Below are 15118 nucleotides of genomic sequence, written 5' to 3'. Positions count from 1 at the left end.
CAACATCCTTAAAACAGAGTTCTGGATGGCCAACAGGCCTTATCCCTTCAGAGAGCTCCCCGTAGAGTAGGTCTTTTGGAATTCTACCATGTTCCATCCGATGAATGTGTCCAAGCCAGGTTAGGCGTCTTTGGCAGAGTAGACCATATGTGCTGGGAAGGTTAACATGCTTCAACACTTCCGAGTTGGTAACCTTTGTCTGCCAGGGGATTCTTAGAATATGCCTTAAGCAGTGCAAGTGGAAGGTATCAAGCCTCTTTTCTTGCTTCGTGTAGGTTGACCACATTTCACTAGCATACAGGATAGTGCTTAAGACGCATGCCTGATAGACAAGCACTTTGATCTTAATGGTGAGATAGCTGTTTTCCCCACACACAATCTCTAAGTCTTGACATTGTACCTATGGATTTGGCTATCCTTGTGCCAATTTCAGCATCTAGAGAGAGGTTCTCAGTGACGATTGAACGCAGGTAGGTAAAGTTGTTGACCCCTCTGATGTAGGAGCCGTTGATATTCAACATGGGAATAGACATGTTTTGAGCTCTAAAGTAGCCTAGGCGGTAATATGGAAATCCTGGACTGCCCAGACAACAGGATTCTCTTCTCTTGTCTTGCCAGCGGGATCCAGTGGAGAGGCAGAGCCAATACAGTTGGTGCTAGTTTGATCGCAGGAGTTGCTAGGAGGTAGTGACATATAAATACCAACTGTCTAAGGGGATATTTGTATGTATTTGTGAAAGAGCCCCTCTTTTTATACCAACACAGCTGGAGAATAAGTAGTTCCTTTATTATAGTTGAGGTCTACTGATCACACTGATCCAGTCTTCATCACCATCCCTTCTCCTCTTCCTCCAGGCTACACGGCATTCAACGGTGTTGATTTTGAGGGCACATTCCACGTGAACACAATGACCGACGATGACTATGTGGGCTTCATCTTCGCTTACCAGGACTCGTCCAGCTTCTATGTGGTGATGTGGAAGCAGACGGAGCAGATATACTGGCAAAACCTGCCCTTCACAGCACTGGCTGAACCTGGTCTACAGCTAAAGGTGATTGTTTAAACAGCAGCTGGTAATTACTAAGGGTGCCACAAAAAGGATGCAGTACAGTACAGCAAAGCATAAACAGGAAGCATATCTAGTATTTTCCAGACAGTAATAAATGCTACTTTTATGATGAAATGTTTAGGAAAGAAATAACATTCTAATAATTTTAAAAATATAATGTTAAATGCTGTGTACATTTAATGTCTCTCCCTGGGTCTGTCACTCAGGCAGTGAAGTCTCGTACAGGTCCAGGTGAGTATCTGCGTAACGCATTGTGGCACACTGGTGACACACATGGAGAGGTGACCCTGCTCTGGAAGGATCCGAGGAATGTGGGATGGCATGATAAAACATCGTACCGCTGGAGCCTCAGCCATCGGCCACAGGTCGGCTACATCAGGTAGGAATCAATTCCAAGTCCAATAAGCAAGTCCAAAATAATAAACTAAACAATTCCAACAAATCAACTAAACAAGTCCAACAAACAAGTCCAACAAACAAATCAAACAAATAAGTCCAACGAACATATGAAAAATGAGTCCAATAAACAAGTCCAACAAACAAATCAATTAAACAAGTCCAAAAAAGCATATGGAATAAACAAGTCCAACAAGCAAATCAAACAAACAAGTCCAATAAACAAGTCTAACAAACATGAAATAAACAAGTCTAACAAGCAAATCAGAGACAAGTCCACCAAACATATCAAATGAACAAGTCCAATAAACAAGTCTAACAGACAAGTCATATAAACAAGTTCAACAAATTTGTCAAGGGTTTTTTTTTTTTTAAATGTCCTCATATTGCCCCGGTTTCCCCCACAGTCCAAAGACATGCAGGTTAGGTTAACTGGTGACTCTAAATTGACCGTAGGTGTGAATGTGAGTGTGAATGGTTGTCTGTGTCTATGTGTCAGCCCTGTGATGACCTGGCGACTTGTCCAGGGTGTACCCCGCCTTTCGCCCGTATTCAGCTGGGATAGGCTCCAGCTTGCCTGTGACCCTGTAGAAGGATAAAGCGGCTAGAGATAATGAGATGAGATGAGATGTCCTCATATTCAGAGGCAGTAAGTTACAGCAGTGGTAACATTGGGAAAGTTACTCATATTTGGACTCGTCTTACACAGGTGCCTGAATTTCATGCAGTTAGGAGGATTTTTATTTATTCCTCCAATAAATTCAAGCTGTCTTTATATAACCCAGCTGTTTTGATAAGTTAGTCTGAACCAGCTGTGTTTTTCATTAAACCATGTTTGTAAGATCCAGGCACATTACTGATAACATGCCCTTGTCATGTTTATTAGATCAGTTGGGTTTGTGGGATTTACTGTGTGTGTTTGTTTTCAGAGTGCGTCTGTATGAAGGCGCTGCTCTGGTTGCGGACTCCGGTGTGGTGATTGACACCTCGATGAAAGGAGGACGTCTGGGTGTTTTCTGCTTCTCACAGGAGAACATTATCTGGTCTAATCTGAACTATCGATGTAACGGTGAGGACCCCATAGTGAAGCTTTGTTGTATAAGTCACATAAATATAGTGAACATTTTTGTTTTTAGGATAGCAACAGTGTAGCTTAGTGCAAGTTGGAGCTACTAATGTAGTTAACAAGGGAGTTTATAAACTTGTACACCTTTCTCTCTCTCGGCTTGGCTTCGCGAACGAAGATTTTATGAAGGGCATTGTCCACGACGACTGCAGGCTCTCTCGTGGCTGATGAGTCCGATGCGGGACAGGCAGGTCCGGCCGCATCGGCTACAATCGAAAGTGATGTCAGGTACCGCTGCTGAGGTTTCCCGTTCTTTCCTTCTGCGGCGCTTCTCCCGCAGGTTCTCACAGCGGAATTCCTCGAAGGAGGAGACGGCCTGGTGAATGGTGTAGCGCCAGGCGTCACGGTCAGCAGCGAGGGTAGACCACTGGTTGTGATCAATGTGACAGGCACCTAGTGACTTCTTCAGGGAGTCTTTGTAGCATTTCTTTGGTGCCCCTCTGTCACGGTGACCAGTGGAGAGTTCGCCATACAGGGCTATCTTGGGCAGGCGATGATCCTCCATTCTGGAGACGTGTCCTGCCCAGCGTAGCTGCGACTTCAGCAACATAGCCTCGATGCTGGTGATCTCCGCTTGTGTAAGGACGTCGACGTTTGTGATGTACTCGCTCCAGTGGATGTTGAGAATGGTGCGGAGACAGCGCTGATGGAAACGCTCGAGGAGTCGCAGGTGGTGACGATAGGTTACCCACGACTCAGAGCCATACAAGAGGGTGGTGAGAACGACAGCTTTGTACACTCTGATCTTGGTGCCCCTTTTCAAGTGTTTGTTTGACCACACTCTGTTGTACAGTCTGCCAAAAGCGCTGTTTGCCTTGGCCAGTCTGTTGTCGACTTCTTTGTCGATCTTGGCATCAGATGAAATGACACACCCCAGGTAGGTAAACTGGTGTACTGTTTTCAGCTCAGTCTCACCGATGGTGATGTGAGGAGGGTGGTACTCTACCCGAGGTGTGGGCTGGTGGAGGACCTCAGTCTTCTTCAAGCTGACCTCGAGTCCGAAGAGCTGGGCAGCTTCTGCAAAGCAGGACGTGAGGCGCTGCAGGGCTCTTTCAGTGTGAGCGACGAGGGTAGCGTCGTCAGCAAAGAGGAGGTCTCTGATCAGCTGCTCATGTGTCTTTGTTCGGGCTTGGAGCCTCCTTAGATTGAACAGACTGCCATCCAGGCGGTAGCGGATGTAGACCGCGTCTTCATCGTCAAGGTCTTCCATGGCCTGCTTTAGCATCATGCTGAAGAAAATGCTGAACAGTGTCGGTGCGAGGACGCATCCCTGTTTTACACCGTTGACGATGGGAAAGGGCTCTGAGAGGTTGCTGTTTACTCTGACTTGGCCGCACTGGTCTTCATGCAACTGAATGATCATACTGAGGAACTTTGGAGGGCAGCCGAGGCGCTCCATGATCATCCACAGTCCCTTCCTGCTCACTGTGTCGAACACTTTCGTAAGGTCCACAAACGTTGCATACAGTCCCTTGTTTTGCTCCCGGCATTTCTCTTGGAGCTGCCTGAGGATGAAGACCATGTCTGTGGTGCCCCGGTTTGCTCTGAAGCCACATTGGGATTCTGGGAGGTGGTCTTCTGCGATGGTAGGTATCAACCTGTTCAGGAGCACTCGGGCAAGGATTTTGCCAGCGATGGACAGCAGAGTGATATCCCGGTAGTTGGAGCAGTCTGACTTCACCCCCTTGTTTTTGTACAAGGTGACGATGACTGCATCTCGGAAGTCACTTGGCAATTTTCCTTGCTCCCAACAGCAGACAAGGAGTTCGAGGAGTTTGCTGTGCAACGCTGGGCCTCCATCTTTCCATATCTCTGGAGGAATGCCGTCGATGCCTGCTGCCTTTCCACTCTTTAACTGGTCTATGGCTTCAGTGAGCTCCTCCATGGTGGGAGGTACATCCAATTCCTCTTTAACTGGTAGTTGAGGAATGCGATTGACAGCTGGGTCCTGGACAACTCGGTCAGCGCTGAAGAGGGCCTGGAAGTGCTCGGCCCAACGGCCCAGTATAGCCGTTCCGTCTGTGAGGAGCGCCTCACCGTCCGCACTGCGCAGAGGACTCTGGACGTGGTGGATGGGGCCATAAACTGCCTTGAGAGCTTCGTAGAAGCCTCTGTAGTCACCAGCGTCTGCGCATTTCTGAGTTCTTTCTGCGAGGTTGTTCCACCACTCGTTCTGTATGACTCGAAGTTTGCGCTGGAGGTCGCTGCAGATGTGACGGAAGGCAGCTTTCTTCACTGGACAGGACGGCTGGGCCAGATGGGCCTGGTGGGCTGATCTCTTCTTCGCTAACAGTTGTTGGATTTCCTCGTTGTTTTCGTCGAACCAGTCTTTGTTCTTCTTGGTGGTAAACCCCAGGACTTCTTCGGAAGTCTGCAGGATGGCTGTCTTTAGGTGTTTCCAGAGTGATTCAGGTGAAGGATCTTCTGGGCAGTTGTTTTCAAGCTTGGACTGTAAGTCTGCCTGGAGGTCAGCTTTCACTTCAGCTGACTGTAGCTTGCTGAGCTTGAATTTCTTCTTGAGTGGCCCTCCTTTCCTTGGTTTAGGCTTGAAGTGCAGCCTGAGCTTGCAGCGCACTAGGCGATGGTCAGTGTGACATTCTGCGCTGGGCATCACTCTGGTGTGATGGACATCTCGGTGGTCTCGTTGGCGCACTAGAACATAGTCAATGAGGTGCCAGTGTTTGGACCAAGGGTGCATCCAGGTTGTCTTCAAACTGTCCTTTTGCTGGAAGATGGTGTTGGTGATGACAAGTTGCTGCTCCATGCAGAACTCAAGCAGCAAGCGCCCGTTGTCGTTGCAGTTACCAACGCCGTGTCTACCAAGAACTCCTTTCCAGGCAACTACGTCTTGGCCCACTCTGGCGTTGAAGTCGCCAAGGATTATCACCTTGTCGTCTGCAGGGGTGCTTTGAAGGAGGCTGTGCAGCTCGGAGTAGAACTTGTCCTTTTCTGCAGGTTCAGCTTGAAGAGTGGGGGCGTACACACTGAAGAGAGTGGCACACTTCTTGTTCTTCAAAGGGAGGCGCATGGACATGATGCGGTCGGAATGACCGATGGGCAGGTTTACCAGCTTGGAAGCGATGGAAGTTTTCAGCATGAAGCCGACTCCGGAGAGGCGCCTTTCTGCTGCCGATTTCCCTGACCAGAAGAGGGTGTATCCGGCGCCTTGCTCCTGTAGGCTGCCTTCATCTGGGAAGCGAACTTCGCTGAGAGCAGCAATGTCTATATTCAGCCTGGACAGTTCGTGTGCAATCAGGGCAGAGCGACGTTCAGGTCTATTTCTGTCTTCTTTATCGAGCATGGTTCTAATGTTCCAGCATGCCAATGTCAGTGCGTTTGCACCCCTACAGGTGGGTGCGTACCTTTTTCCTTTAGTTCTTGTTCGACCGCTGGGAAGATGCCCGTTGGCCGCGGCAAGCCAACTGGGAGGATTAGAGACGAGCTTTGGTTAGGCCACCTTTTCTAGGCCCCTCTCCGTGTGGAGCAAGCAGTGCGTCCTTAGAGAAGGCTGCTTGGTCGTTCAGGGTGTGCCGAGTGATGTTGTCGTCCCTAGGTCAACGTCAGGCGACCAATATCCTGAACCGCCTGCATGCAGGATTGGAACTGCGGCTGCCAGCGACATCTTTCACCTGCCGTTTTCGCCCCTTTCCCGTCGCTACAGGACTTTGGTAGAGTTGGTGGCAAGCGGACGTGGACGTGTCCTTCAAGCCTGCGCAGTGGAGTTTTATGGTGAAGTGCAGTGTGCGCGGTACTGGCCCCACCCTTTACACCCGTGGTTCAACTGCCATAGCCTAGCGAGCTGGGACGGTGACAGCGAGGTCCTCGGGTCGTAGGTTTTCCATCAGACTGTCCTTGTCCTAGCCTCTGGCTCAAAACCTTCCTCGGAGGCATGGGGAACATGTTGGCCGTTGAGATCATCTGGGATCACTTCCGCCCTGGCCGGTGACTTCCTGAAGAAGTTCGTACGCCCAGTGATGCAATGTTAGACATCACCCCCTCACATGGTTTAGCCCGCCAGCTGAAGCGGTGTACCAGGGCGTGGCGCTTGGAGCCAACATGTGAGAGATTTAGGGGATGAGTGGGGACCAGTGGTGCCCGTCCACCCTACAAATAGGGAGCAGCGTGCCAGACACCAAAGGTACTACCCCTCCTACAGAGCCCCTACGCACCTTTATAGAGCTGTGAAAGCACCCCAAACAGATTTGTTGAGGTTCCTGACACTGTATGGTCTCTAAAACTGGATGAAAGGACTTCACAGAGCTAAAAACAGTCATCACTTCATCTCGAAGCTGAATTACTTTTCTTCCTTAGCACATACTTCATACCAGTGTTCTTTATTTTTTTGTGTGTGAAATTTGCGCTGGACCTCTGAGGCGAATATGGCTAATAGGGAACTCATGGACCACGCGTCTCAAAAATAAGAATCGTATATTTTTTAGAAAGAAAACATGTTAGCTGAGGATTAACAAGAGTAAGGATTATAGCAAAGCAAGAAAGCAAATTTATTTGTATAGTGTTCAGGCCAAAATTCTGCACTTTAGATTTTCACTTAAAATTCTACAACTGTAATATTAAATATTTCTGATGAAGATGATTTGATGTGAAATCTGAAATTTTAATAAAATCTTTGAGTTCAGGTTTTGCCATAAAATCTAAAGTTATGGACTGGGATGATGAGATGCTAATTAGTGAATGTGTGTGTGTGTTCTCATCAGATACGATCCCAGATGATTTTTACCTCCATCACAAACAGATGAACCTCAGGACGGGAGCATAGATGAGCGTCCATGTCTTTAATCACTGCATCATGCAACCTCAAGATACCACAGTCTGCAGTGTGTGCGCGTGCGTGCTAGTGCTGTATGTGAGCTCATGTCTCTGTGTCTGGATAGTGTTTTATTTCCCCCTTAATCTTATGATTGCTGATTAACTCAGTGTCTGTATTAAACTCAGTATTTAGTCCAGAGAGTCTCACACTGAGGACAGCTAGGATGCAGATGTGACATAATTAATGCTACAGAGTGAAAGCTTCTGTTACAAACACGTTAAAACACCTCGACAAATACACTGAACACCACCAAAGCCTCGAGGTGCGTATCTGCTCACAACAGTCACCCACGACTTGTACAGCCATCATTTTTATCATAAATAATATTTCTTTTCAATAGCAAAGTACAGTGGTGCTTGAAAGTTTGTGAACCCTTTAGAATTTTCTATATTTCTGCATAAATATGACCTAAAACATCATCAGATTTTCACACAAGTCCTAAAAGTAGATAAAGAGAACCCAGTTAAACAAATGAGACAAAAATATTATACTTGGTCATTTATTTATTGAGGAAAATGATCCAATATTACATATCTGTGAGTGGCAAAAGTATGTGAACCTTTGCTTTCAGTATCTGGTGTGACCCCCTTGTGCAGCAATAACTGCAACTAAATGTTTCCGGTAACTGTTGATCAGTCCTGCACACCGGCTTGGAGGAATTTTAGCCCATTCCTCCATACAGAACAGCTTCAACTCTGGGATGTTGGTGGGTTTCCTCACATGAACTGCTCGCTTCAGGTCCTTCCACAAAATTTCGATTGGATTAAGGTCAGGACTTTGACTTGGCCATTCCAAAAGATTAACTTTATTCTTCTTTAACCATTCTTTGGTAGAATGACTTGTGTGCTTAGGGTCGTTGTCTTGCTGCATGACCCACCTTCTCTTGAGATTCAGTTCATGGACAGATGTCCTGACATTTTCCTTTAGAATTCTCTGGTATAATTCAGAATTCATTGTTCCATCAGTGATGGCAAGCTGTCCTGGCCCAGATGCAGTAAAACAGGCTCAAACCATGATACTACTACCACCATGTTTCACAGATGGGATGAGGTTCTTATGCTGGAATGGAATGTTTTTCTTTCTCCAAACGTAACGCTTCTCATTTAAACCATAAAGTTCTATTTTGGTCTCATCCGTCCACAGAACATTTTTCCAATAGCCTTCTGGCTTGTCCACGTGATCTTTAGCAAACTGCAGACGAGCAGTAATGTTCTTTTTGGAGAGCAGTGGCTTTCTCCTTGCAACCCTGCCATGCACACCATTGTCGTTCAGTGTTTTCCTGATGGTGGACTCATGAACATTAACATTATCCAATGTGAGCGAGGCCTTCAGTCACTTAGAAGTTACCCTGGGGTCCTTTGTGACCTCACCGACTATTACACACCTTGCTCTTGGAGTGATCTTTGTTGGTCGACCGCTCCTGGGGAGGGTAACAATGGTCTTGAATTTCCTCCATTTGTACACAATCTGTCTGACTGTGGATTGGTGGAGTCCAAATTCTTTAGAGATGGTTTTATAACCTTTTCCAGCCTGATGAGCATCAACAACGCTTTTTCTGAGATCCTCAGAAATCTCCTTTATTCGTGCCATGATACACTTCCACAAACATGTGTTGTGAAGATCAGACTTTGATAGATCCCTGTTCTTTAAATAAAACAGGGTGCCCACTCACACCTGATTGTCATCCCATTGATTGAAAAACACTTGACTCTAATTTCACCTTCAAATTAACTGCTAATCCTAGAGGTTCACATACTTTTGCCACTCCACAGATGTGTAATATTGGATCATTTTCCTCATTAAATAAATGACCAAATATAATATTTTTGTCTCATTTGTTTAACGGGGTTCTCTTTATCTACTTTTAGGACTTGTGTGAAAATCTGATGTTTTAGGTCATATTAATGCAAAAATATAGAAAATTCTAAAGGGTTCACAAACTTTCAAGCACCACTGTATGAGTTTTAGCTTCAAGTAATTCAGCTTTTGTGAATTTGCCAGCTAGAAATACCCTCAGCCCTACATGCCCCACCCTCTTCTCCTGCTAAACCAATAAAATCACAGGATTTCTGTATTAAAATATGATACTTTTATATTTTATAACACAAAGCTTCTCACATAATACTCAGATGAGAAGTGGCAAAACTTTATTTCTTTTTTTTTTTCTTCTATTTGACTAGTCCTCATGCTCAAGTTAGTTTCCTGAACTAATTAAATATGTTTTATCACTGAATTTAAAATGCTTCATAAGGTGTAGGGCCAAGGTCAGCAGTTGAGTATAATGCAGTGTAGAGCAACTGCATTTCACTGTTAGTCAGACTTTTAACAGAAATGCATTGAGTCAATTGACTTTACAATCTGCTGTTTACTTATCATTATGGTGCTAAGGTCTACTTCCTCCTCTATGTGTGTGTGTGTGTGTGTGTGTGTGTGTGTTATGCCTGTACTGTATGTAACACTGTAACTAACACAGTATACTCTATGTTGTGGATTCAACTGTTCAACTGTAATTAACAATACTGTTTATAAATAAAAGTTAAAAAAAATACTATTAACTCTTGTCTAAGCTCATTTTGTGAAATATGTAAGGAATAAAAAAACGAGCTGGGGTGTACTGGAATAGGAAAGTAATCAATGATGAGGTGGCATGATTCATCTCGACATAAATCATCCATTATCTCTAACCACTTATCCTGTGCAGGGTCGAAGACAAGCTGGAGCCTATCCCAGCTGACTATGGGTGAGAGGTGGGGTACACCCTGGACAAGTCGCCAGATCATCACAGGGCTGACACAGAGACAATCAACCATTCACACTCACCTTCACACCTACTGTACGGTCAATTTAGAGCCACCAATTAGCCTAACCTGCATGTCTTTGGACTGTGGGGGAAACCGGAGCACCCGGAGGAAACCCACACAGACACGGGGAGAACATGCAAACTCCACACAGAAAGGCCCTCACTGGACACTGGGTTCAAACCCAGAACCTTCTTGCGGTGAGATGACCATGCTAACCACTACACCACCATACAGCCTGTGCTCCGCTTCCTTTCCAAACTAACGACATGCCCACTGATGTCATCACAGTTCATGTTGGAAAAATCAGATATATTTTGGTTCCAGGTGGGAACCAAATGTTCAGGTTCCAAACCAGTTTTAAGCGTTTTATTTCTCTTATACTGCAGTAATTTGCCATTACAATATTTTATTCACTAAATAATTATTTTCTTTAATCTGATGCAAAAATAGAGAAGCGATCATGCCCAGCAGGTCTAACATCTGTTCCAGCTTCTGTGGAATGATTGTGTTGAATGCTGAAGTCAATAAACAGCATTCTAACATAACCGTCCTTGTTGTCTAGCTGCGAGAGGGTCAGGTGGAGGGTAGTTGAAATGGCATCGTCTGTGGTACGGTTTCAGCGGTAAGCAAACTGTAGGGGGTCTAATTCCTGTGGCAGTTGTGTTTTCATGTGCCTCAATACCAGCCTCTGGAAGCATTTCATGATGATGAGCATGAATGCTATAGGCTGGTAATCTTTTAGACAGGACATGGTAGACTTCTTTGGCACCGGGATGATTTTGAGATATGTAGGTACCACAGCTGTGCTCTGGGATGTGTTGAAGATATCTGTGAAGACGTCTGCCAGCTGATCAGTATATTCCCTCAGTACATCTGGCAGGGAGGGCTCTCTGCTGCAGGCCTGACATGTTGGCTCGTAGTCCGTGATGGTTTGAATGCCCTGCCATATGCACAGTGTGTCCTTGGTGTCTATGAAGTGACTGTTAATCATCTCTGCATGCGCTCAGTTTCCCTCTTTGATAGCCTGTGACAGTTTGGCCCTAGCTGTAGTGTAAGCCTCTCTGTTTTTGGACTTCAAGGCAGAATCCCTGATTTTCACCAGGGTGCATAGCTCTGCAGAGAACCAGGGTTTATGGCTTGCATGGGAGATAACAGCTTTGGAGATGGTGACATCCACTTGGTGATGTAGCCAGTCACTGAGGCTGTATACTCCTCCAGGTCCACTGAATGTTCATTGGTGGCAGCTTACCGGAACATGTTCCAGTCTGTATAGTGAAAACAGTCTTGTAGGGCAGACGTGGCACCTTGTGGCCAAATTCTCACCTCTCTTGCAGCTGGTCCGATTCATTTGTGAACGGGTCTGTAGGCAGGGGTGAGAAATATCGAGATATGGTCTGAATGTCCGAGGTGGGGGATGGGTGCAGGCTTACATGCGTGATGGATGCTTGTGGATGCAAGATTTAGCATGTTATCCCCTTGTGTAGCAGTGTCAATGTTTTGATGAAATCTGGCTAGAACTGACTTGAGTGTGTTGTTGAAGTCCCCAGCAACACAGAAGCCATCAGGGTGAGCTATCTGAAGCTCACTGATTACCCCATAGTGTTCTCTCAGGGCACCGCTAGCTTTAGCACTAGGCGGGATGTAAACAGCAATGATGATAACTTAATAGATTTCCATTTCCAGTTGAGAGTACACTGCACATTTTGGCTGTCGCTTCTCCCCAGAGCTTTTTATTTTTATCTCCCCCCCCTTTTTTTTTCTTTTTGTGATTGTATGATTTGATGTTTGTTCTTTGTTTGAATGTTTTGTCCGCTGGATATGGTGTAGCTCCGGCCCCCTTCGGGCCTTGTTTCGCCATGGGTGATGCCTGTGCTCCTTGTTATGGACTGCAGTGAGAGTGTTGCTCTTTTAACATCGGGGTTGGAAAGTGCTCTATGCGGCGGCGCTTCTGTGCTTGATGCGGTGTTCCAAGTTGCTTGCCCGGTGGCGTCATGGTGGCTGTGCAGGCAGTTTGTGACATACCAGCGCTCTGCGTGACGGGGCTTCTGTGCTTGCTTTATGGACCCATGGCATGTTGTTCTGGCCAGTGTTGCCTGGTGACGTCACGACAGCTGTGCGGGACATACCTTTGCGTGCCTTTTGGTGGGACTGTGGACAGCTATACCACTGGAATTACATCCTAAGCCCTCTTGTGGTGGACTTTTTTTTTTCTCCAATTGTAAAGCGACCTTGGGTGTGAGAAAGGTGCTATATAAATTGACCTTATTATGACTGTAGTGATAAATATAGCTATATTATATATTGGGAATATTAAAGGTCTGAATCTGACTGCTAAAACTTCCATGTGTGCTGAACAGTACACAAAGACAATCGCTGCATATACCAGCTGTTATTGATGTAAACACAAGCCACCGCACATCTTACCCAAGAAGGAAGCATTTATGTTGGTGTGGAAGGTGTCTAACCTGTCTAGCTGGATCGCAGACTCAGCGATACCCTCATGCAACCATGTTTTGGTGAAGATGAGAGCACAGCAGTGTCTTATCTCTTTTTGGAAGGTCAGAAGTGATCTTAAACAGTCCAGTTTATTGTCTATGGAGCACATGTTGGAGAGTAGAAGGGAGTGCTGACCAGCTCTGGTTAGCCTTTAGCCTAGTATGGATTCCGGTTCGGTGGCACGGTGGTGTAGTGGTTAGCGCTGTCACCTCACAGCAAGAAGGTTCTGGGTTTGAGCCCAGTGGCCGATGGGGGCCTTTCTGTGTGGAGTTTGTATGTTCTCCCCGTGTCTGCCTGGGTTTCCTCCGGGTGCTCCGGTTTCCCTCACAGTCCAAAGACATGCAGGTTAGGTTAATTGGTGGCTCTAAATTGACCGTAGGTGTGAATGTGAATGGTTGTTTGTCTCTATGTGTCAGCCCTGTGATGATCTGGAGATTTGTCCAGGGTGTACCCTGCCTCTTGCCCATAGACTCCAGCTTGCACAGGATAAATGGTTATGAATAATGGATGGATGGATTGATTCTGGCTCTCCTGACATGCTTCTGCTTCCTCACACACCGCTTTTGCTGAACTTCCGGGTGGGCATGGAACTTAAGTGATACCATCGCATGGCTGCATGGAGTCCTTACAATAGAGACGCAGCGTAATTTCTCCAGCATGTCTTCATCTGGTTGTGTGGTGTCCAGAAGCTGTTGACCATTGTAGGAGTGTTCACCAGTTGTTTCTACTGACATTTCCAGCTGAAAGAGAAGCAGTTTCTGCAAGAAAAGTACAAAAATTGCACCATGATTGAGACTTGGTGTGGCTGCTGCAACCTAGTGCAACGCCATCTTGGATCATTGGTCTACAGAGGTTGGAGCACACACACCAGTTCATCAACCAGTGAGAGAGAAATTTGTAAATATATTCTAAATATCTATATTCTGAACTTAAATAGCTTAAATCCAATTAGTATATATATTAGTATATTGAAATAGTATATTTCAAGGTTTTGTCTTATATTAAGGAATTGAGCAATGTAATAGATACTAATAATGGTATTACTGCAACCACAGTTGTGTTTAGTGAGTAGTAGGAAGCAACGTGCTTGTGAATCTGGACAGAAGAGCCTCTGGGACTGATCATTATATGGGACTTGTAATTATGTGGGATTTGTGGCCTTGTGGGACTGGACTGAAAAATCTTATTGATTTTTATTAAGGAACAGAATATTCTCGACAGTGTTAGGGCTAAGACAATTTTTTAAAAACCAATTTCAGCCACCTTTGAAAAAACAAGCACATTTGCAGGGACCAGAAGAGGCTGGGGTACACAAACATCTCAAAGCAAGGAGATAATTAGGTACTGCCTAAAAGGGGAGCCGTTTAAATACAGATTTATTATATTTAGTTGATCTTGCATCCAGTTTTATAGTTGTAGAATAGGAATCAAAGGTCACCGCTCATCTGTGGCAAGGTGCAGGATTAAATGAAAACTTTGAGCAAATAAAATACAAATCTGCAATGACATGAGTGTATTTATTTAATTCTGAATTGTTTATTGAATGTTGAACTGTTTATGCTTTGTTTTATGATGGCGGGAGCCTGATGTGTACACAGCATGGACTGGTTCTTTTTTGTATATGTTTCATGACTATTTTCACTACATTTCCCATGATGCTCTACTGACACAGAGTGGCTGCAGCACTGACTACAGGTGCTCCTAATTAAGATGTATTAACTCAGCACTGTTTGTTGGACTATGCACTCTGCCTGATGAAGGTCTAGCGACCGAAAGCTTATTTCAGTAAAGAAATCATTGCACAGACTTCAAGTGTGTGGATTTGTATTTTATTTACTCATAGTTGTAGAATAAAAAAACTGTTGCAGTTTAAAGGGCATATTCTGGACCAATTTCGTGTTTTTTTTAATATGAAAGTATGTCCCTTTACACACTCATCCAGAAGGGTAATTTTGCACAAGGCCATCTGTCTACAGCAGAAAGAAAAATAAAATAACAAAACGCGTCTGGAAAAATCCTAAGGGAGTCTGGAGCCAGATTCGTGACGTCACCTGCGGAAGCGCCAGCAGGCTCCGTGAGCTTTGCACGGTTTCAGTGCACAGCCTGTGTAGACCAAGCGCTCCCATTTCTCTCTCATTGTCCGGTCTTTTGGAAAACGATGAGTCCTAATCCCATCATGATTGGTGTTGCTACACCCTCCTACGATACATCTGTTAACCATTTTAATAATTACGCGATAACGTTGAAGAAATTTGCAGAAAACCACCAGGTCGTATTTTCATAAACAAACCAATGCTGACATGGGATTCAGAGGGAGGCGTCTCGCACACAACATCATGAAAATCAATGTTTGCCGGGAAATCCAAATGCCAAGTTTTTTTTTTTTTTAGAGGCGGGCCAA

The 15118-nt window shown here is 45.4% G+C and overlaps 1 protein-coding gene across 1 annotated transcript in view; it reads left to right on the top strand.

The window, feature by feature from the left end:
* LOC132870718 (thrombospondin-3b-like) overlaps positions 1-7750 on the top strand; it is a 67999-nt gene extending 60249 nt beyond the window's left edge. The window contains exons 20-23 of the mRNA XM_060904514.1: positions 856-1052; positions 1277-1449; positions 2396-2535; positions 7308-7750. Coding sequence (XP_060760497.1) covers positions 856-1052; positions 1277-1449; positions 2396-2535; positions 7308-7369 — 572 coding nt within the window. The 3' untranslated portion in view covers positions 7370-7750. The remainder of the gene's footprint in view (positions 1-855; positions 1053-1276; positions 1450-2395; positions 2536-7307) is intronic.
* The last annotated feature ends 7368 nt before the right edge of the window (positions 7751-15118 follow it).

Source organism: Neoarius graeffei, chromosome 22 (assembly GCF_027579695.1).
Source record: "Neoarius graeffei isolate fNeoGra1 chromosome 22, fNeoGra1.pri, whole genome shotgun sequence".
Taxonomy (NCBI): Eukaryota; Metazoa; Chordata; class Actinopteri; order Siluriformes; family Ariidae; genus Neoarius; species Neoarius graeffei.
The sequence above is the reverse complement of the archived record's forward strand: the minus strand, read 5'-3'. Positions and strand labels throughout refer to the sequence as shown.